This window comes from Neomonachus schauinslandi, chromosome 4, assembly GCF_002201575.2.
Source record: "Neomonachus schauinslandi chromosome 4, ASM220157v2, whole genome shotgun sequence".
In the NCBI taxonomy this organism is placed as follows: Eukaryota; Metazoa; Chordata; class Mammalia; order Carnivora; family Phocidae; genus Neomonachus; species Neomonachus schauinslandi.
In genome coordinates this window covers 102,596,290-102,620,645 of record NC_058406.1, presented here as the reverse complement: position 1 = coordinate 102,620,645, position 24,356 = coordinate 102,596,290, and the positions used below count along the sequence as shown (strand labels likewise).

Below are 24,356 nucleotides of genomic sequence, written 5' to 3'. Positions count from 1 at the left end.
CGATGCGGGACTCGATCCCAGGACCCTGGGATCATGACCTGAGCCGAAGGCAGACGCTTAACGACTGAGCCACCCAGGCGCCCGATCTCTAAACATATTTGATGTCTCTTTCCTTTATACTTTTGCTTAGAATGCCCTTTTGAAAAATAGTAGAATTTGGGTGATTTCCTTCATCTTCATCTGGAAAACCCTCCCTTTTCTGAAAAATTCAATCTATTCTTCAAACTCCAGTTCAAGTCCCATAAAAGTTTCTGACTATCCCAAAAATGATTTGTAATTTGAAAAGCTATCATCTAAACCAAACTTAGTCATTTTTGCCTGTCTTCTGCTACTTTTTCAATTGAGCTTTTATTTAAAATTTATATTATCACAGAATTTTCCTCACATTTGTGTGGTATTTCCAGTTAGATTTGTTTGTTCCTTAAGACAGTGGGTATTTCTTTTACATCTTTGTATAGCTCCTAGGGAAGGGAAACTAGTATTTAGGTGCCTACTATATGCCAGGCACTCTACTAAACGCCTTCTTACATGTAACATCTAACTTATTCCTCACAGCCAACTTAGAAGGATAGATATTAGTGTTCTTGTTTTACAGATGAGGATATTGCACTTGAAAATGGTTAAATAACATACCCAAGGCACTTAACTAGTCAGTGGCAGAGCCGGGTTTCTACCACACCACCCATCAAAATAGCTTGCAAATAAAACATGTCTTGGAGGAGTAAAAGGCTCAAATGGTTTATACATTTTTCTACTTATTTATATTCTACTCTGAAATTTAGGGTGTCATGGAAACATTTCCAAGAAGCCAAAATTCTTTTCAAAAATTAAAATTTGACATGCCAGTTATCAACTAACAGCTGAACCATGGGAATTCACAAAGAGCTGGAAGTCAGACAAAAAACCTTATTTAGGGGGTTTAGATTAAGGGGATTAAAGAGAGATTCTGTTCTCTTATTCTATGCTTTGAGTTCATGTAATATGACATGAAATGAATCACAACGCAGTGAACCATCCTTAAGGTGCTTGCTGCAAGTCCATAACACTTTCAGAACATTATTTCTCAACGAGAGGTCTGGTGATACCAATTCTTGCAATTCCAAACAAAGAGGGCAGAAGTGTGTTTTCATGGAACTATCATCTCCTGTGGTTCCCAGTTAAGACTTAGATTAAGGAAGTCCATAGCATGAGGAATGTTCCTGATGTTAGCTGTCCTCAGGTTATCTATAAATCTCTTCTTCATGTACATCTCAAATCCCATCTTCTCCCATATTCTTTTCTTGGATCCCACAATACTGTTTCAGTATGTATAATTCTCTGCTGTACTAGAGTCTCTAAATCACACATTCTTTGTGATCACTCACAAACTATTCATAATGGCCACTGGGAATACAAAATTGGATATAACAGCCCAATACTCCCAAGATGTCAATAGGCAAGGATACAGAGAGGCACAGATTGGTTGTATTTTTAAAATTCCCTTTTGTTGTTTAAATGTTCTTTTGAAATATCTGTAAAATTTCAAATACCTCTCATTGGCAGTATTATTCATTCAAGTGTTCTTCACCTCCAATCTCTGGTCCCAGGATACCCCTTGGTGAAATTATTGTGATGACTAAACAGAAAACTTATGCTGTTGCTTCTGCCACCATCTTTAAATCCAAAAGACGGTCTTCATAATGTATGGAGACTTCTGTTTCATGTGTTGGAGTGGATACTCCTCACAGATCAGAAAAACTGGATCGAGAAAGCTCAAGTTTGAAAGTTACCTAAAGAGTGTCCTTGGAGGGAATTGTAACCAGGCATGTTGACTGTTTTCGTTATTGACATTGGACTAAATCTCAGGAGCTTGAATGGTGGAGATGTTATTTCAACAGAGAAGCTCAGGATGGTGTGATGGCAAGGCTTCATTTCAGTGTTTCCATAAGTATAAATATAGTGAACATATTTATAATTTTCACTTATTACAGGGTAAATTTAAAATTGATTGATAAAAAAATTACCTTTTTCCAGATTTCAAAAAGCACAGAAATTTGTGAAGGATATTATTTTTACTTCTTAAATGCTTTTCCCCCCTCCTAATTCTACTTCCCAACATTATCTACTGTTAATGGAGTGTTGTGTGTATCCTTTTGGGGTATATTGATGAACAAATTGTTATGCTAGTAGTCTTTTGGACCCATATATTAGCTACAAATTTTCTAGGCGGTTACATGCTTTATATAGAAATTATTTTTAATTTCTCTGACTAATTTGTTGAAAATAGTCCTAGTATTTCCACCTTATTGGAATTAAGTATATCCAAAATTTATATTCTGAGTCAAAAGTAGAAATTTTCCCCAAATGGTGTAGATTGTCCTCGTCAGTCTTGTCTCCCAGTGTTTGTTTATGAGACTTCTATTTTCTTAAACAGTACAAACATTACATTTCAATGTTTTAATCTTTGAAAATGTGGTATTACAAAAAAAATGGCTTGTCATCTTCATATGTCCTTAAACCTTACTAGTCACTTGTTATTTCATTTTCCTCTGTGTTTTCTTTTTCATTTCTCTCAGAATGTTAGTGTTTTTGTTACTGATTTCTAAAAGGTCATTTATGACTAAGGATGTTAACCATGCATTGCAAAAGAAATACCATGTGTTCTCACCACCATTTTACTGTGATGTTTTACTTTTTGGCTGTATAGAAGTTGTGTATTTAAATATAATAATGTTCTGCTTAAAAAAAAAAAAATTCCTTCTCTCCTCTTTTGCCTTCTCTAGGGTTACACATCTTTCTGGAATGACTGCATATCATCTGGCCTGCGAGGGGGTATCCTGATAGAGCTGGCCATGCGGGGTCGAATCTATCTGGAACCCCCCACGATGCGTAAGAAGCGACTGCTGGACAGAAAGGTACAGCACCTCTGTGGACATCCTCCTAAGTTATGAAAGGGCAGATACTAATGCTCCATTCTGGAGGAATGGGAAGTTTTTTGTTTTTTTTTTCCAAGGGGCTTTAACTCATGACCCTGAGATCAAGACCTGAGCTAATATCAAGAGTCAGATGCTTAACCAACTGAGCCATCCAGGTGCCCCTGGGGGGAATGGGAAGATCTGAGTAGTGAGACAAGATAAATATCACTGACTCAGTTGTTCCATTGTCTAACAGTTTTAATTAACCTATAGCAGAGGGAGAAATTCAAATATCCATCATCTAAAGAGTTTTAAGAAGGTTATGGTTTTGTCTTTTTTATGCAGAAAAATCACTTTAGGATGCTGTTATTACTCCCTCTATATAACATTATGAAATAGAGTGTTATATAGCAGGGGGGCAAACACATGGGTCAGGTGAGTCTTTGTTTAACTCTAGTCATGCTCAGATAACCATTAGATTTTTCTCCTTCCATTTACAGCAAGTCAGGTCCACCATATGAGTTATACTCCTGTCTCCATTTTTTACTACTTATTTTTTCCACTCATAACTTCACTGTCATACTCAGAACTCTACCAAAACTACATTCTTTAGGTATCACCAGCAGGCTCTGTGCCCAGTGTAGGGCTTGAACTCAACCCTGAGATCAAGAGTCACATGCTCTGAGCACCTGGGTGGCTCAGTCGGTTAAGCGTCTGCCTTTGGCTCAGGTCATGATCCTGGGGACCTGGGATGGAGCTCTGCGTCAGGCTTCCTGCTCATCCGGCGCCTGCTTCTGCCTTTCCGTCTGCTGCTCCCCCTCCTTATGCTCGCTCACTCTCTCTCTCTCTCTGTGTCAAATAAATAAATAAAATATTTTTAAAAGTGAGGGGTGCTTCGTGGCTCAGTCTTTAAGCGTCTTCCTTCCACTCAGGTCATGATCTCAGGGTCCTGGGACTGAGTCCCACATCCGGCTCCCTGCTCAGCGGGAAGCCTCCTTCTCCCTCTCCCACTCCCCCTACTAGTGTTCCCTCTCTCCCTGTGTCTCTCTCTGTCAAATAAATAAAATCTTAAAAAAAAAAAAGGGGGGGGTGCGCCTGGGTGGCTCAGTTGTTAAGCGTCTGCCTTCCGCTCGGGTCATGATCCTGGGGTCCTGGGATCGAGCCCCGCATCGGGTTCCCTGCTCAGCCAGGAGCCTGCTTCTCCCTCTCTCTGTAACCCTCCACCCCACTTGTGCTCTCTTGCTATCGCTCCCTCTCAAGTAAATAAATAAAATCTTAAAAAAAAAAAAAAAAAGACACATGCTCTATCAACTGAGCCAGCCAGGTGCTCTATCACCACCCTCTCTTTTGTCTTTATTTTTCTCTTTTAAGCTATATGTGGCATTTGACATTTTTGACCACCTCCTCCTACTTGAAATTTTCTCCATTCTTGGCCTTTGTTATATTACATTTTCTTGCTTCTCTGGCTGTACCCTATTTCTTGTACTTCTCCATTCCTTAACATCTAAGACTCAGTTTGTATCCTTTTGCATAACTTCCTGTCCTTTTGGAGCTATCATTTACCTTACAGCTTCATCTATCACCTCCATGATATTAACCTATCAAATCCTAGGCCTTCTTTTTCTACCCTATTTAACTATTGAGTAGGCATTTCAACTTGGCTATCCCTTATCAGTTAAAATCAAACCTATCAACTTTTCTCCAAAACTGGTTCCTTTCCTGACTTTCCTATATTTATTATTTCACAAATTGGTTTTCCAGGGCGCCTGGGTGGTTCAGTTGGTTAAGCGTCTGCCTTTGGCTCAGGTCATGATCCCAGGGTCCTGGGATCAAGTCCCGCATCAGGCTCTCTGCTCAGCAGGGAGTCTGCTTTTCTCTCTCCCTGCTGCCTCTCCCCCCCTGCGCATTTTCTCTCTCACTCTCTCTCAAATATTTTTTTTTTAAAGTTGGTTTTGCAGACCCAAAGACTTATTGCGTATTTTTTCCATGATCATTTATATCCAGTTTGTCGCTAGGGTCCACTTCAAATGTTATTTTTGTCTCCTTACTATTATCCCATACTAAATTTTAAATTTCTTGAGGAAAGGAACAGTATACTAAGTTGCTTTGCATTTCTTACAACACTTAACCAATAATACATATATGGTATACTGAAAGATTTTAATTTGAATTAAGTAAATGAACTAGGGTCCCTTGATTCTTCTTTTAAAGGTACTGCTAAAGTCAGATAGCCCAACAGGGGATGTTTTACTGGATGAAACTCTCAAACACATCAAAGCAACTGAACCCACAGAAACCGTCCAGACATGGATAGAGCTACTCACAGGTAAAATGGCTCAAATGGTTCAAAAATCCCACACTTTGTAATCTTTATGCTACTAGTTCAAGAATAGGAGTACAGGAATTAAAGCTGCTGGGTAAGAAATACATGGTTCACTGTTTAAATGTATTAAAGAGGGACAGAAAAGGCATGGTTAATCAATACATAAAGTTTTCCAAGGTTTCATCTTACTTCTGCCACCCCACCCTATAAGTTCTCTAAAAATATTCTTCACAAGAAAAATGTTTAACATCTTTATTGATATATAATTCATACACCATACAGTTGACCCATGGAAAGTACACAATTAAATGGATTTTAGTATATTCACACAATTGTGCAACCATCATCACAATCTAAATTTAGAACATTTTCATCACCCCAAAAATAAACCCCATACTAATTAGCAGTTTTTTCCAAGCCTCCTGCCCAGCTCTAGGCAACCACTAATCTACATTCTGTCTCTATAGATTTGCTTATTCTAGATATTTCATATAAATGAAATGTACATTTTGTGTAACTGGCTTAAGATATATTTTTAAGGTTCATCCGTGTTTTAGCATGTTCCAGTACTTCATCTTTTTTTTTTTAAGGGCAAGTTCAAAAACTTTAATATAAGTAAGTAGCTCTGTGGTATAAAATTTTAGGAGAAAGCAGGACACTTTGAGATCACAGCCAGTGTTACCTTCTGGGACAATTTTTTTAATGGAAATTTTTACTGAGATATTTGTAGATTTACATGCAGTTGTAAGAAATAATACCGAGAGATCCCTTATACACTGCCCGGATCCCCCAGTGATAATCTTTTACAAAACTATAGTATAATATGACCCACAGGATATTGACATTGATAAAATCCACCAATCTTATTAGAACTTCCCCAGTTTTACCTTGACTCCTTTTTATCACTAAATAATATTTCATTGTATAGATGTACCACATTTATTTATTGATTCATCAGTTGGTAGACATTTGGATTATTTCCACTTTTAGGCTATTATGAATAATGCTGCTATGAACATTCACAGATGTGTTTTTTGTGGATGTGTTTTAATTTATATAGTTAACTTTTTTAATTGTAAAATATGCATAACATAATCTTTATTGTCTTAACCATTCATAAATGTATAATTCAGTGACATTAAATACATTCAAGGTGTTATGTAACCATCACCTCTCTCTATACCCAAAGCTTTCTCATCATTCCAAACATCCTTTCTTCCCACCCTCCTATTCTCTGGCAACCTCTTTTCTACTTGTCTTTATGAATTTGCCTGTACTAGGTAACTCATATAAGTGGGATCATACAATATTTGTCCTTCTATATCTGTCCTATTGCATTAAGCATGTTTCCAAGGTCTGCTCATGTTGTAGCATATATCAAAATCTCATTCCTTTTTATGGCCAAATTATATTCCATTGTTCAGATCTACCCTTTTTTTTTTTTTTATTCATTTGTTGATGGACACTTGGGTTGTTTCCACCTTTTAGCTATTGTGGATAATGCTGCTATGAACATTAGTATACAGATATCTGTTCAAGTCCCTGCTTTCCATTCTTTTGGATATATAGCTAGGAGTAGACTTGCTGGGTCATATGATAGTGCTATGTTTTGAGAAACCATAAAACTACTTCCTGTACAGGCTACACCCTTTTACACTCTCACCAGCCATGCATGAGCTTTCTTGTTTCTCTACATTGTCATCAACACTTGTTCTATTTTTTGTTTTATTTCGTTTTTAATTATTAGCTCCCCTAGTAGGCATGAAGGGATATCTCATTGTTGTTTTCATTTGTGTTTCCCTAATGACCAGTGATGAGCATCTTTTCATAGGTTATTGGCCATTTGTATATCTTCTTTGGAAAAATGTTTATTCAAGTTCTTTGCCCATTTTTTTAATTAGGTTCTGTTGTTACTGTTTTTGTTTAAAGATTTTATTTATCTGAATATTTAGTTATTTATTTATTTGAGAGAGAGCTAGCAAATACACAGAGGGAGAGGGAGAAGCAGACTCCCCACTGAGCAGGGAGCCCAACACAGGACTCGATCCCAGGACCCTGAGATTATGACCTGGGCCAAAGGTAGATGCTTAACCAACTGAGCCACCCTGTTGGCTCCCTATTGTTATTGCTGTTGAGTTTTAGAAGTTCTTTATATTTTCTGGATATTAATCCCGTATCAGATCCATCATTATTTACCAATATTTTCTCCCATTCTGTAGGTTGTCTTTTCAACTTTTTTGATGGTAATCCTGGATGCACAAAAGTTCTTAATTTTGATGAAATCCAGTTTATCTATTTTTTCTTTTGTTGCCTGCACTTTTGGTCTCATATCCATGAAAAGACTGCCCTTTCCCCATTGAATAGTCTTACTAGCCTTGTTGAAAATCAGTTGATCATAGATGCGAGGATTTATTTCTGGGCTCTCTGCTCTGTTGCTTTGATCTATGTTTGTCCTATGCCAATACCATACTGTTTTACTTACTATAGTTTATAGTAAGTTTTGAAGTTGGGAAGTATGAGTCATTTTTGAAGGACAGTTTTTCTGGGTATAGAATTCTCATTTGACAGTTTTTTTTTCCTTTTATATCTTTGAATATATCAGCCCACTGCCTTCAGGCTTCCAAATTTTTTGATGAGAAATCTGCTGATAATATTACTGAGGATCCCTTGTATGTAAAGACTCACTTCTGTCTTCCTGGGTTGGTTGGTTTGTTTGTTTGTTTGTTTGTTAAGATTTTATTTATTTATTTGACAGAGAGAGACACAGCGAGAGAGGGAACACAAGCAGGGGGAGTGGAGGAGGTGCCCTGTTTGTTTGTTTTAAGGAAAGGGGAAGAAAAACTACTAAAGATTTTATTTATTTATTTATTTGAGAGAAAGAGAATGCTCACAACCAAGGGGAGGGGCAGAGGGAGAAGGAGATTCCCTGACGAGCAGGGAGCCCAATGCGGAACTTGATCCCAGGACTCTGGGATCATGACCTGAGTCAAAGGTGGATGCTTAACCGACTGAGCCACCCAGGCGCCCCTGGAGCCTAGTTTAAAAAAAAAAAAAGATTCTAGGTTCTAGTATAATTGTTGTCTAGGTGAAGAGAGGAATGTCTGGCACTTCCTACTCTGTCATCATCCCTGATGTCATACCTCAGTGATTAATAATTTAAAGAACCTTATCATCTATGTCCAGTTTGAATTTGTCATTAGGGCCCACTTCAAATATTATTTTTGTCTCCCCACTATTACCCCATACTAGACTTTAAACATCTTAAGGACAGGGATGGGGCCAGTTTTTCAAAGTGGCTACACCATTTTATATTTCCACACCAATGTATGAGTTTTCTTTTTTTTTTTTTTTTTTTAAGATTTATTTATTTGACAGAGAGAGAGACAGCGAGAGCAGGAACACAAGCAGGGGGAGTGGGAGAGGGAGAAGCAGGCTTCCTGCGGAGCAGGGAGCCCGATGCGGGGCTTGATCCCAGGGTCCTGGGATCGAGCCCCATGTTGGGCTCCCTGCTCGGCCGGGAGCCTGCTTCTCCCTCTCCCACTGCCCCCCGCTGCTTGTGATCTCTCTTGCTCTCTCTGTGTGTGAAATAAATAAATAAAATCTTAAAAAAAAAAAAAAAAACAAATACTTTACTTATTTCTTAATTAGGTTTACCTTTTTTACTATGAGTTGTACTTTTCAAATATATTCTAGATACAAATCTCATCATGTGCAGGATTTGCAAAAGTTTTCTTCCATTCTGTCTTTTCACTTCTTTATGGTGTCCTTCAAAGATAAAGTTTTCAATTTTAATACTTTTCAATTAATCTTTTTTTCTTTTATTACTTGTGTAATATCTAAGAAATGATTGCTTAACCCAACATCATGAAAATGTATTCCTGGGTCACCTGGATGGTTCAGTTGGTTAAGCCTCTGCCTTCGGCTCAGGTCATGATCCCAGGGTCCTGGGATTGAGCCCTGCATTGGGCTCCCTGCTCAGCAGGGAGCCTGCTTCTCCCTTTCCCTCTGCCCCTCTCCCTCCCACTCATGCTCTCTCTCTTGCACGCACATGTTCTCTCTCTTTCAAATAAATTTTTAAAATCTTATTTAAAAAATTTATTCCTGTATTTACTTCTAAGAGATTATAGCTTTGTCTATTTCATTTAGGTCTGTTGTCCATTTTGAGTTAATTGTATATGGTGTGGAATAGAGCTCCAACTTCAGTCTTTTGCATGAAGATAGAAATACAGTTGTCCTGGCACTATTTGTCCTAATACTGTTCTGTCCTCCATGATTTATCTTGGTACCATTGTAAAAAATCATTTGACCGTAAATATATGGGTTTATTTGTGGACTCTTCTTTTGATCTATATGTCTATTCTTATGCAATACCACACTCTCCTGATTATTGTAGGGTTTGGTTTTTGTTTTGTTTTTTTTGATTATTGTAGTTTTATAGTAGTTTTGAAACCGGGAACTGTGAGTCCTCCAACTTTATTCTTCTTTTTCAAGATTTTTTTGGCCATGCTTGGTCTTTGCATTTCCATATGAATTATAGAATTAGCTTGTCAATTTTTGCAATAAAGCAGGGTAGGATTTTAATAGGAATTGTATTGAATCTGTAGGTCAATTTGGGGGAATATTGCTATCTTAATAATATGAAGTTTTCCAATCTGTGAACATGGGATGTCTTTCCATTTATTTAGATAATCTTTATTTCTTTCAACAATATTTTGTAATTTTCAGTGACAAATCTTACACTGCTTTTGTTATATTCCTAAGTATTTTGTTCTTTTTGATGCTATTATAAATGTAATTGTTTTCTTAATTTTATTTTCAGATTATTTGTTGCTAATGAATAGAAATTCAGTTGATTTTTGTATATTAATCTTGTATCCTGCAACCTTGCTGAATTTATTTGTTGCAGTAGTTCAAGTGGATTCCTTAGATTTTTCTGTATACAAGATCATGTCATCTGAAAATAAAAATAGCTTAACTTCTTCCTGTCTGATCTGAATGCTTTTATTTCTTTTTCTTGCCTAATTGCCCAACTAGAACCTCCAGAAAAAAAAAATAGAAGTGATGAAAATGGCATCTTTGTCTTATACCTAATCTTAGCAGGACAACACTGACTCTTTCACCATTAAGTATGAAGCTAGCTGTGGGTTTTTTGTAAATGCCCTCTATCAGGTTGAGGAAGGTTCTACCTATTCCTAGTTTGTTGAGTGTTTTTATCATGTAAGTATGTTGGATTTTGTCAGATACTTTTTCTGTGTTGATTGAGATGATCATTTGGTTTTGCTTTTCATTCTATTGATATGATGTGTTACATAATTGGATTTGGGGATATTAAAGCAACCTTGCATTTCTGGAATAGGTCCCACCTAATTTTGTTACATAGTGTTTATTATATGTTGCTGGATTTTATTTGGTAGTATTTTGTAGAATATTTTTGTACCTATAGTCATAAGGGATATTGGTCTATAGTTTTCTTGTGATGTCTTTGTCTGGTTTTGGTATCAGAGTAATACTTAAGGAAGTGTTCCCTTTTCTGTTTTTTTGAAAGAGTTTGTGAAGGATTAGTAGTATTCTTTAAACATTTGGTAGAATTACCAATAACCCATCTTAACCACGCTTTTTGGGGGGAGTTTTAAATTTCTTATTCAATCTATTTACTGTTACAGATCTATTCAGACTTTCTCTTTCTTCTTGAGTCAATTTAAATAATTTGTGTGTTTCAAGGAATTTGTCCATTTCTTTTAGGTTATCTAATTTGTTGGCATACTGTTGTTTATAGTGTCCTCTTACCACCCTTTTTATTTCTTTAAGGTCAGTGGTGATGTTTCCTCTTTCATTCCTAATTTTAGTAATTTGAGTCTTCTCTTTTTTCTTGGTCAGTCTAGGTTTGTCAATTTGTTGATCTTTTCAACTTTGATTTTATTGATTTCCTCTATTGTTTTCATTGTTTCAATCTATCTCCTCTCTAATCTTTACTGTTTCCTTTCTTTTGCTCCCTTCATGCTTAATGTGCTCTTCTTTTTCTACTTTTTTAAGGTAGAAAGTTAGGTTATTGATTTGACATCTCCTTTTCTAATATAACATTTGGGGTCATAAATTTCTCTCTTGGCACTGCTTTAAGCTGCAGCCCATAATTTTGGTCTGTTGTGTTTTCATTTTCATGCAACTCAAAGTATTTTTTAAATTTCCCTGTGATTTCTTCTTTGACCAGTTGGTTATTTAGAAGTGGGTTGCTTAATTTCCACATATTTTTTAATTTCCCAGATTTTTGTCTGTTAATTTCTAATTTAATTCTATTGTGGTTGGATAGCATACTTTGGATGTTTTCAGTCCTTTTAAGTTTATTAAGGCTGATTTTATGGCCTACCATATGGTCTATCCTGGAGAACGTTCCATGTGCACTTGAGAAAGATATGTATTCTGCTGTTAGGGTGGAATGTTCTGTAGATGTCTTGTTAGGTCTAGTTGGCTTATAGTGTTGTTCAAGTCTTCTGTTTTTTTTTTCCCCAAAGGTGAAACCTGGAACCCCTTCAAATTACAGTACCAGCTGAGAAATGTAAGAGAGCGAATTGCAAAGAACCTAGTAGAAAAGGGTATTCTAACCACTGAGAAGCAGAATTTCCTCCTATTTGATATGACTACTCATCCAGTGACCAATACAACAGAGAAACAACGACTAGTCAAAAAACTTCAAGATAGTGTCCTAGAGCGGTGGGTAAATGACCCTCAGCGTATGGACAAGCGAACACTAGCACTCCTGGTGCTAGCCCACTCCTCTGACGTGCTAGAGAATGTCTTCTCCTCTCTGACAGATGACAAGTATGATGTGGCAATGAATCGAGCCAAGGATCTAGTAGAACTGGACCCTGAAGTGGAGGGGACAAAGCACAGTGCCACAGAGATGATCTGGGCTGTGCTGGCAGCCTTCAATAAATCCTAAAGCCAGTGGGTGGGTTTCTCCTTTTCCCCTGCTGGCTGGTGACTGTCAGAGACACCACACTGAGTTTTGTGTGATGAGATGTTTTTCATCATTTTTTTCCTTCTCTTGAATCAGATTTGTGATTTGGGGAGAGCAGCTTCAGGGCTTCTCCATAAACTTTGGCCATTGTAAACAGACTTTATTTCTCCTTATTTTTCCACTACAGAGGTGAATAAACTAGGTGAACCCACACACACCCAATTATCATTTTTTCTCATTTCTTGGTTTACTTCCACCCAGTGTGCTTTTGGATAAGCAGGAATATCTAAGTGGGATTTGAAGTTCTCCAGTCAGAAAATGTGAGTGAGATATAGAGCAAACCATTTATTAAGTTTTTAAAAATTTTCTATCTTTTTTTTTTTTTAAGTAGGCTCCACGCCCAACATGGGGCTTACTCACGACCCCAAGGTTAAGAGTCACATACTCTACGGACTGAGCCAGCCAGGCACCCCTGTTTTCTACCTTAAATACATGTTTTCACAGTCTTTGTCTCTCAGACTCTACTAAGTAATGTAGTTATTGAAATAACTGTCTCTTTGAATAAGGGGCAGTGGAAACAAAACTGATTTTTGGAGCAGATGGTCTCTGGGATTGTATGTCCCACTAATGATTTTTTCTTCTTTCCTTTTCTAACCTAATGAGAAGATTGCAAATTTGATTGCCTGGTTCTCACAGCCCTAGAATCAGAAATATATTCTATACTCTCTCTTAGCATTATCCTACTCCCTCATTCATTAGGACAAAAGTCTGAATGAAAAAAAAATGTATCTCTCAACCATGTCCTTCAGCCTTCAGTTATATGATTTATAAGGGAGGGAGGTAGCATGATAATTTCCACCCATTAGCACATGACTGTCCTTATTCCTCCAGATATACTCTACATGTCTCTGAATTGAGGGAGTTATAAATTTCAGTTGCTGAATAGCAGCATCCTGAGTCCAGACAGTCTATCTAAACTCCAGATGTTCTTGTTCCCTATCTTCGACTTCCTTCATAAATTGATAGACTCTGTCTATATTTAAGGGTTCTAGGAGTATTTTTGTCTACATTTCATTCACAGTTACCCTCCTAGTCATTAGTCTTGTTTCAACACAACCATCTATCTACCCAAATCTCTAAAAAGTTTCAATTTTTTCAATTCAATAGTGAGTGCAAAGAGAAGATTAAGATAAATCCTGTTTAGAAGAGCAATTTGGTGTCAAAAGAATGCTAATATAAAGTCTAGTGTTTGGGAATATAAAGAGGACAGACACCAAGTTGTGCTAAGGTCAAGCATTTATTATGCTAATATTTTTTAATGGAGCATGCTTCATGACCATTACAGAGAAACAGGTTGTCAGAGAGCTAATACAGACAACCCAGACCTGATATCAGATATTCAGTAATTAAATGAATGATTGTAACTTTCATTTCCTACCCCAAACCTGTTTAGCCCCACAAAATTCCCCAACTCAATTAACTCAATTAAGTTTTTCACTTCAGGTATTGCTTATGTGACTAGAGATACAAATTTTAGTGTGAAATGAATTCTAAATGTGAGCCTGAGTAGAGTTTCAGTCTGGCTCTCTGGAAGTACAAAAACCAGTCCATGTGTTGTATCTACCTGACTTAATTTTCCTTTCCATTTGAACAATTCAGCAGGAATTGAAACCAGGTTTTCCTGTGGAAAGTATCAGCTTGATTGGGGGGATGGGGGGCAGAAGTTGAGTTGAGTTCTTCCTTGCAACTCTTGGTCAGTGTTTATTTTTATATTGTATCTCAATGAGGATTTTTTCAGTTTGAATCTGTATTCACTGCAAAACACCTTCTCCTTTAATGCATATGGCCTTCACATTTCTGTACAATAAATATCAATTATTGGTTCTCTGGTTTTACAACTTCAATTATTTTAACTGGAAATAAGAACTTTCCACACAGGGCCAATAACACTATCCCTTTACACCAGGAGACCAGCCTGTTTCATCCTGTGTAGAAAATTAGGAATACATAGAGTCGTAACATATATAGGCTGTGGGGGTGGGTGGGGCAGGCACATCAAGGCTAACCTGAAGAGCAGCTAATGTGGTCTGAAAAATGTCCCCTCAATCAAAATAATTTACCCAATTATAATATTATTATCATGAAGAAAAGGAGTATGTTCTATCCTATTATCTACTTGCAAGTGACACCTAAACTTATTTAAGAGCTGAAAGTCTTAAGTTCGCAACACAGGTAACATACCTCGCTGTGACAGAGTTAACAACATGTGAAAAGTATGGTGTCTCTCCCAATTAGATGGGGCCCCCAAATGTGAGGCAACCCGATCGGGTGGAATCTGGAGGTACAGGTGGTGAAAGGATCTCACCTGAAGCAGAAAAAGGAGATAGAAGTTTACTGAATACATTGCAAGGGAGTGGTGGGCAGGACAGGAAAGCAGAGACTGTGGGGACTGTATTTAAAGGGAGAAGGTGAGGAGGTATAGGGACATAGGGAATTTTCCCTTTTTAGGTAACTGTGCCTGGCTATAAGTAGCACATTGGTTAGTCAGGGCCTTTGGATATTTTGAGGTGGGTCACCTGATGGCCTGTCTGTATTCAGCCAGGGGTTATGGTGGGCCCTTCTGCCTTGCTCAAGTTTCCATTGCTCAAGCTTCTTGCCTAAAGTGGCACCTACAAAAAGATAATTGTGCTTGTAATTGGCTTACTGTTCTTCCCTTCTTTATAATGTCTACAGCACAGGGGACAATAAGAAATATATTTACCAGGATTGTTTACACTTGTTAATTTTATTTCAAGCAAAGTATTGTTCCCTTAAGTCATCCTTTATACAATGTTTCTCAAAACGTGGTGCAAAGAGTACTGCACCAAAATCACCTTGGGGTGGGGGCTACCTTGCTAAAATGCAGGTTCTTGGTAAATTCGTCTCTGGTATAGGTGAGGGGCTAGGAAGCTGCATTTTAAACAGTCTCCAAAAGCTGCATGTTAAATTTCGAGAACACTGCTTGATATTTTATTGCTTGTAATTCATTCATCCCCCAAATATTGAGTACTTACAAATTTGGCACAAGTGCCAAAAACTGGCACTTGCTGGGTGTTGACAATAAAAAGTTGTGTAGGATACAATTTCACTCCCAATAATTCACATTAAAGTGGGAAAATAAGATACTTTTTGGTAAGTGCTCTAATAGAAACATAAACTTAATATTTGTGGGTTTTTTTAAAGATTTTATTTATTTGACAGCACAAGAAGGGGGAGCGGCAGGCCGAGGGAGAGGGAGAAGCAGGCTCCCCGCAGAGCAGGGAGCCCAACGTGGGCTTGATCCCAGGAGCCTGGGATCACGACCTGAGCCGAAGGCAGACACCAAACTAACTAAGCCACCCAGGCACCCCTAAATTTAATATTTGGACACACAAAGAAAGGAGTAACCTTCTTCCTGGGACCATTAGGACAGACTTAGAGGAGTTATATTAATTTATAGTAGCTTTCATGTACTGAGCATTTGTGAGGTACTATGCTACTTTATATGTTATTTATTCTTCACAACACTAAAATCCTATAAGTTTATTTTAGAGAAACCTCAGGCTTGCCTAAGGACACAATGCAGAGCTTAAGTTCAAGTACATGCTTTTAACCACTACTCTCTCCTTCCTCCATTTAAACTCAGTCTTGAAGAATCTTTTCAGGTTGAGGAGGAAGAGCTGAGCTATTTGAGGCAGGAGAACAATATGTACAAAATAATTTGTCATGCTGGAATTTGTGGGTGAGTATGTGTGCTTTTCACGTATCTTTAGATTTCTAAAAGATACCATCTTTTTTTTTTAAGATTTTTATTTTTTATTTATTTATTTGACAGAGAGAGACACAGCGAGAGAGGGAACACAAGCAGGGGGAGTGGGAGAGGGAGAAGCAGGTTCCCACAGAGCAGGGAGCCTGATGCGGGGCTCGATCCCAGGACCCTGGGATCATGACCTGAGCCGAAGGCAGACGCTTAATGACTGAGCCACCCAGGCGCCCTAAAGATAATTTTCAAAAAGGGAAAATCGGGGCGCCTGGGTGGCTCAGTTGGCTGGGCGACTGCCTTCGGCTCAGGTCATGATCCTGGAGTCCCAGGATCGAGTCCCGCATCGGGCTCCCTGCTCAGCGGGGAGTCTGCTTCTCCCTCTGACCCTCCCCCCTCTCATGTGCTCTCTCTCTCTCATTCTCTCTCTCAAATAAATAGATAAAATCTTTAAAAAAAAAAAAAGGAAAATCATAACTTACACAAATGATGGAACTAATAAGGTGTTAAACCGGCTCAAAAGAAAATCTGAAGACAGATATATACATAGGCAATTAAGAATGCTGAAATGAACTTGCTTGCTAATAGAGGTAAAATTAGTCAATATCTATAGTGTATAATATATAATGTTTAGGATGATCTTTTTCACAGGGTGGAAATCAATTGTATCTTGCTAGACAAAATTCAAATTGTCTCTATGAATAAAAATAATTTGCATTGCCATCAGTTTTCTCAACTTAAAAACTATAAAATAGTTCAAAGACAATGAAAGCCATAGATAAGTCTGAAGACTCCTCTAGACAATACCCAACAATGTCTTTGCTCATTTCTTTTCTTTCTTTTTTTTTTTTTTTAAGATTTTATTTATTGTCAGAGAGAGAGCCCAAGCAGGGGGAGCGGCAGGCAGAGGGAGAGGCAGGCTCCCCGCTGAGCAACGAGACCAATGGAGGGCTCGATCCCAGGACCATGACCTGAGCTGAAGGCAGACGCTTAACCGACTGAGACACCCAGGCGTTCCCCTTTGCTCATTTCAAAGTCTCTTATAATTTTTTCCCTGAGAACAGAAAACCTTTCTTCTCATAACTACCTCACCTTGTCCTTCCATTGCATTGAAATTCCATTGAAATTGCATTAAAGTGCCAACAAATTACCCAGAAAATACCAAATCAATTATTATCAGTTGCCATTTTAAATTTGGATTAAGTAATCAGATAAACTTTAACTAACAGCTACAGTGTGAAATATTGGCCCAGGGAAGACCCTAGAAAGAAAATCACAGAAAAGGAAGAAAATGTACCTAGGGAGTGGTGGGCAGGACAGGAAAGCAGAGACTGTGGGGACTGTATTTAAAGGGAGAAGGTGAGGAGGTATAGGGACATAGGGAATTTTCCCTTTTTAGGTAACTGTGCCTGGCTATAAGTAGCACATTGGTTAGTCAGGGCCTTTGGATATACTATCAGCTACTGATAGTGGCTTACTCTTTGTTGTAGTTTTTGTATTTAAAAGAGTATTCAGTCAAAAGGGGACAATTATAACCCCAAAGAATGGATCACTAATGAAATTTAATGTGCTACCTAAGACTTGTGAGGGAGAGTTGGAGCAAAGGGCTTTCAACCTTAAAACCCTGTCAATGGAGGGAGGGTAGTGGGTTGGGGAAAGACGTGGGAGGCTGGAGCAGGAGAAAGAAGCAAGGTTTTTTGTTTTTTTGGGGTTTTTTTGGGGGGGGAGAGAGGGAGAGCAAGAGAAAGCACGAGCAGAGCAGAGGAAGAAGCAGACTCCCCCCTGAGTAGGGAACCCGATGTGGGACTCGATCCCAGGACCCTGGGATCATGAGCCTGAGCTGAAGGCAGATGCTTACACGACCGAGCCACCCAGGCACCTGAAAGAGGGAAGCTTAAGAAGAGTATCACAGTTGGGTTTCTTGGGCAGCCGAGCAGGTAGCAGATTCTCTTTCTTCAAACCTCTGTTTTCCCTCCCTCCTCATCTTCATTCCCTCTTCTTCTTTCCCTCCTCCCTTCTCCTCTTCTTTTTAGATTGTCTGGACCTCTCCTTTCCAACTTCTTTTCCTCCACTAAGCTTTTTCCATCTATCTGAAAAACCCTGTTAAGGTAAAACCGGTCAGTGTTGTTAGAAGTTACCCTTAGAGGGTAGTAACTGGGAGGGAGCACAAGGCGGGTTTCTGAAGTGCTAGTAATATTCTGTTTCTTAATCTTGGTGCTGATTACATGGCTGTGTTCAGTTTGTGAAAACTGAGCTGTACACTTATTACATGTGTACTTTTCTGTAAGTATATTTCAATATAAGTCTTAAGCTAAAGCAAAACAAACACCCCCCCCTCTGCTTGTTTCACTTGCTTCAGGAAGTGATTGGATAATAAAAGGGGGTATAGAGGAGTGTAGAAAATTATCCTCATATTTTTGCCCACAATCACCAGCCACTGTTCCCAAGGTCTCATGACTCCAGTTTTGGCTTATTGACAAGGGGCAGTGGCAGGAGGAATGGAAAGGCACAGAAGAATGAGCCATCCTAGTTACCTTGAAGAAACAAACAAAATCTCAGACGGAATCAAATACACAGAACAAACTGGGAAAGGTTTGGGGGATGGGCAAAATAGATAAAGGGGATTAAAAGGTACAAGCTTCCAGTTATAAAAAAATCATGGGGATGAAAAGTACAGCATACAGGGGCGCCTGGGTGGCTCAGTCAGGTCATGATGCTGGAGTCCCCGATTGAGCCCCTCATCTGGCTCCCTGCTCAGCGGGGAGTCTGCTTCTCCCTCTGCCCCTCACCCTACTTGTGCTCTCTCTCAAATAAATAAAATCTTAGGGGCGCCTGGGTGGCTCAGTCGTTAAGCATCTGCCTTTGGCTCAGGTCATGATCCCAGGGGCCTGGGACCGAGCCCCACATCGGGCTCCTTGCTCAGTGGGGAGTCTGCTTCTCCCTCTCTCACTCTTGTTGCTTGTGTTCCCTCTCTCACTGCCTCTCTCTGTCAAATAAGTAAATAAATTTTTTTAAAAAAAAGAAAAAAGAAAAGTACTGCATACGGAATATAGTCAGTATCTTGTAATAACGTATGGTGACACGTGGTGACCACACTTACGGTAGTGAGCACTGTGTAATGTATAGAATTGTTGAATCACTATGTTTACCTGAAACTAATATACATTTATGTCAACTACACTTCAATTAAAAAAGCCATCTATTTTTTTTAAGATTTTATTTATTTTAGAGAGGGAGGGAGAGAGAGTGTACCAGGGGAGGGGCAGAGGGAGAGAAAGAAGGAGAGAAGTAGAACTCCGAGCTGAGCCTGGAGCCAGACTCGGGCTCAACCCAAGGATCCTGAGACCATGACCAGAGCTGAAACCAAGAGTACAACACTCAGCTGACTGAGCCACCCAGGCACCCCAAAAAATCATCTATTTTTAAAACATATTTTTATTGCCTTAAGCATTTTAAAATAAATATTTGCTCAGTCTTTTAAATGTTCGTGATGTTCTTAAGAATCTGAGGTGCCTGGGTGGCTTCAGCTGGTTAAGCACTGGCTCTTGATTTTGGCTCAGGTCATGATCAAGCCTGGTGTTGGGCTCTGCACTCAGTGGGCAGTCTGCTTGGGATTCTCCCTCTCCTTTTCCCTCTGCCCCTCCCTACCGCTCTCCCTCTCTCTCTCAAATAAATAAGTAAACCTTAAAAAAAGAAAGAATCCATTCAGCTATTCCGCTACCTTCTGTACTTTTCCCTCTTTGATCATAACCATCTCTCCCACACCCAAGCAGAAGTCTAATTTAGTTTTTTTTTTTAAGATTTATTTGAGAGAGAGAGAGAGTGAGCATGGGGGTAGGGAGGAGCACAGGGAGAGGGAGAGAGAAACCCAAGCAGACAATGCACTGAGTGCAGAGCCTGACACTGGGCTTGATCCCACGACCCATGAGATCACAACCTGCGCTGAAACTAGTCTGACGCTTAACCTACAGGTACCCCTAATTTAGTTTAATATAAATCAGTTTAGCCTAAGTTATCTAAGAACTTTTTGGCCTCCACCTGGAGTTTAAGAAAAGCTGAGGTGACAGAGCTGAGGAGAAATTTCTTTTTTAAAGATTTTATTTATTTATTTGATAGAGAGCAAGAGCGAGAGCGAGAGAGTGAGCACAGAAGCAGGGGAAGCAGCAGAGGGAGAGGGAGAAGCAGACTCTCTGCTGAGCAGGGAGCCCGATACGGGGCTCGATCCCAGAACCCTGGGATCATGACCTGAGCCAAGGCAGACGCTTAACTGACTGAGCCACCCAGGCGCCCTGAAATTTTTGCTTTTAATATTAGGCTAACTCAGAAATATTTTGAGGTATTATGGCTTTAAATATCCAGAAATCTTTGAAGAAGTACTCATCTTAACATGGGAGTGGGAGGAATTTCAACATCTCTGAAATGCAAGAAAAATTTTGGCTTTGAATTTTTTCCCATCAAATCAGGAAAATGATGCGCATCTACTGGGCCTACTTATGTGGCAGAAACATGTAGATTTGGTCCAGAAGTCCTTCTGAAGGGGTAAAAGCCCCTAGATTCCTGATTTCTAAAGTAAGTTCAGATAAAATATGCTATTATACTTAGGGAGGTTCAAGTAGGTTGAAAAAACCCAAAGTGGTGGACAGATTATTGATATTCAGGGAAAAAAATCTACACAAAACATATCTATTTGAAAAGCTCTTAGGGAGTACTTGATCCCCCCTCCCCAGTTGAATCTACTTTTTTATAATTTGGAATGTAAAGGAAACTAACGGCAGTAAGTTGGACTGCTAGAAATAGGCGATTTCTGCCAGGAGGTGACCCTTGCTTTGTTGGACTTGCATTCGGAGATCATTTTACTGCTTCCTGGGAGAGATGGCTCCCTTTCTCGCTTAATACAGAGTCATGTCTGTCTGTCTCTTTTTACTGGAACTCAGTGAAGAGAAAAGGAAGACAGACCAAAGCCTGGGGAAGAATTGGGGACACAGGAACAGAGATCCATGTATACATGTAATAGATAATAGGAAAAAAAGAGTTCTACCTAACTTATTTCAGCATTAAAACAATTATTTTTATTATTTAGGGAGTAAAACATTTTTAGAAATCATATGAATATATGTCTACAGGCATTTTAGCTATGTGGAAAAGGGGAAGAACAAATCTTTAATCTTTTTTTTTTGAGAGACGACCTCTCTGTCCCAGGGTCCCGTCTGGGCTGGCGGGACACCTGGGGTTTATTTATTTATTTATTTTATTTATTTGAGAGAGAGAGAGAGAGAGAGAGAGCACAAACAGGGGGAGTGGCGGGCAGAGGGAGAAGCAGACTCCCCGCCGAGCAGGGAGCCCAATGCGGGGCTCGATCCCAGGACCCTGGGATCATGACCTGAGCTGAAGGCAGATGCTCAACCGACTGAGCCACCCAGGCACCCCAAATCTTTAATCTTTTAATTAGAATTCTCTTCACGCTTTTTAAAAAATTTGATGTCAGAAAACATGCATGCGGGGCACCTGGGTGGCTCAGTCGTTAAGCATCTGCCTTTGGCTTGGGTCGTGATCCCAGGGTCCTGGGATCGAGCCCCGTGTCAGGCTCCCTGCTCAGTGGGGAGCCTGCTTCTCCCTCTCCCACTCCCCCTGCTTGTGTTCCTGCTCTTGCTATCTCTCTCCGTCAAATAAATAAAATCTTTAAAAAAAGAAAAGAAAACATGCACACAAGGAGAGAGTAAAATATTTAGTGTTATAAAAAAACAACAAAAACAACCCTTTAACCTAGAATTTTATATCCAGTGAAATTATCCTTCAAAAGGGAAGGTTAAATACATTCTCAGACAAAAACTGAGGGAATTTATGTGCAGCAGATATGCCTTGTAAGAAATATTAAAAGCAGTTAGAGAGAAGCAAAATGGTATGTCAGAAACTCAGTTTTATATAAAGAAAAGCATCAGGGAAGGAATAAATGAAGATAAACACAGATAATTTTCTAGTTTCAAAAAACTTTTAGGGCGCCTGGGTGGCTCAGTCGTTAAGCGTCTGCCTTCGGCTCAGGTCATGATCCCAGGGTCCTGGGATCGGGTCCCACATCGGGCTCCCTGCTCGGCAGGAAGCCCGCTTCTCCCTCTCCCACTCCCCCTGCTTGTGTTCCTGCTCTTGCTATCAATCTGTCAAATAAATAAATAAAAATCTTTAAAAAAAAAAAAAAAAACTTTTAGTTTACAACTTGAATATATTCCCTTAGAATGGTATCTTTTAGGGGCACCTGGGTGGGTCAGTCGTTAAGCGTCTGCCTTCGGCTCAGGTCACAATCCCAGGGTCCTGGAATCGAGCCCCACATCAGGCTTCCTGCTCAGCGGCGAGTCTGCTTCTCCCTTTCCCACTCCCCCTGCCTGTGTTCCCTCCCTCGCTGTGTCTCTCTCTGTCAAATAAATAAATAAAATCTAAAAAAAAAAAAAAAGAAAATTATCTTTAGGGGTCTGGGTGGCTCAGTCAGTTGAGCATCTGCCTTCAGCTCAGGTCATGATCCTGGTGTCCTCCGATGGAGCCCCGCATCGGGCTCCCCGCTCAGCGGGGAGTCTGCTTCTCCCTCTGCCTGCCGCTCCCCCTGCATGTGCTCTGTCTCTGTCAAATAATAAATAAAATCTTTAAAAAAGAAAATTATCTTTAACACTGTACTAGTCTGATCACTTAGCTACTTTTCCTTGGGCTACACTTCAGGCCCGTTCTAAGAATGTGAGTTTGTAAAGGAGGCAAGGAGAGGCTGGAGCTTGGTTAATCTCCTGGTATTCTCAGTTTGGCCCATCAGAGGGTGCCAATGGCATAGGTCTTAAACCCAGATACTTCTGCAGTCTCACTTCTTTTTAGTGGCCATTCTTCTGAAGAATGTAGCTAAAGCACTGACACATTTTACAGTGTCATGCCCAGATATCCCATCTCCATACTCTGTGAACAGATTTAGGTCCTGACTTGAAAAATTCAGACACAGGACGAAAAAACCCTGAAAGGTAAGATGTCCAAGTCCCCTTCTCTCCTTACTTCCTCCAATCTGCTCTTCTCCTTGGATTTGCTTTTCTGTAAATGGCACTTCACTCATGAACCTGGGATTCATCCTTGGTTCTCTCCTCATCTTTATTCCCCACATCCAATATCCTTTGTCTCTTCAGCTCCTCTCCATTCACATGGCTTCTGTCTTTGATCAGGCCTCTCAAGTCTTGCCTGAGCTACCACAGTCAGAGGTCCAGCTGGCCTCCCCCATCCCTCCAGTCCACTCTTCACGCAGCTACCAGTTAAATATTTCCAAATCCCAAGTCTAACGATACCATTTTCCTGCTTGAAATCAGGTTCCCCTTTGTCTTCATGAAACCCCAAAACTTTAGCATGACTTACTAGTCACCCCAGGACCCCAGCAACCTAAACAGCTTCATGTTTTGCTGCTTTTACATAGGTTCCCAGATCAGCCTTATCTGTAGACTCTCTTTAGGGAACTCTTCAAAAATACAGATGGGCTAGTAGGATCACTCTCTCTCTAGGAAGTTGTTACTCTTGCTATAGTTTCTGTCTCCATTTTCCATTGTCCTCATTTACCCTCTAACCTTTTATAAGATAAGGTGGTCCTCTAAATTGTCTTCCTTTCCTCCCTCCCCACCCCCTGCCAATCTCCAACCTTCCTACTCATCCTTACAGTCCCCGTTTAGGGTCTACCTTTTCTGAAACATTCCTTGACCAGCTCAGCCAGAAATGTTCTTTTAAACACTTACAACTACAACTCATTTGGTAAGTGTCATAGATATTTAGCTAATATTGTAGGTATTACAATGTGGTGCCTTACGTATTTAAATAACATATATATGTTGGAGGCCTATAGCTCATTCCCAACATAGGGGTCACAGTTACCCTGTCCTAACCTCCTTCCCTATGATTATGCTCTGAGACTTCAACATTTGTGACTTCACATTTACTTGATTACATCAAAGTCGGTGACTTTGTAGCCATGCCATATCTGCCATCAATTATAATTATAGGCTAGAGCTCATCATAACCTATAATTTCTCCACCTTCCTAGATCCACACTGAAATTCCCCTCTCACTGCAACCTCCTACTCTTCTGCCTCTCCCTGTCATTCCTACCAAATCTGAGCTTCATCTGTGTCATGACCAGTTCTTCATCTCCTGTCTTTTTTTTTAAGATTTTATTTATTTATTTGACAGAGAGATTGACAGCGAGAGAGGGAACACAAGCAGGGGGAGTGGGAGAGGGAGAAGCAGGCCTCCTGCCGAGCAGGGAGCCCGATGCGGGGCTCGATCCCAGGACCCTGGGAACACGACCCGAGCAGAAGGCAGATGCTTAACGACTGAGCCACCGGGTGCACCCATCTCCTTTCTATTCTGTCTTTCCTAAAGAGCCTAGATGCCATGATC

General features: G+C 39.7%; 1 protein-coding gene across 1 annotated transcript in view; it reads left to right on the top strand.

The window, feature by feature from the left end:
- The window catches only part of GOLPH3L (golgi phosphoprotein 3 like), a 40,078-nt gene extending 27,529 nt beyond the window's left edge, over window positions 1-12,549 (top strand). The window contains exons 3-5 of the mRNA XM_021688133.1: window positions 2,763-2,894; window positions 5,106-5,220; window positions 11,727-12,549. Coding sequence (XP_021543808.1) covers window positions 2,763-2,894; window positions 5,106-5,220; window positions 11,727-12,154 — 675 coding nt within the window. The 3' untranslated portion in view covers window positions 12,155-12,549. The remainder of the gene's footprint in view (window positions 1-2,762; window positions 2,895-5,105; window positions 5,221-11,726) is intronic.
- The last annotated feature ends 11,807 nt before the right edge of the window (window positions 12,550-24,356 follow it).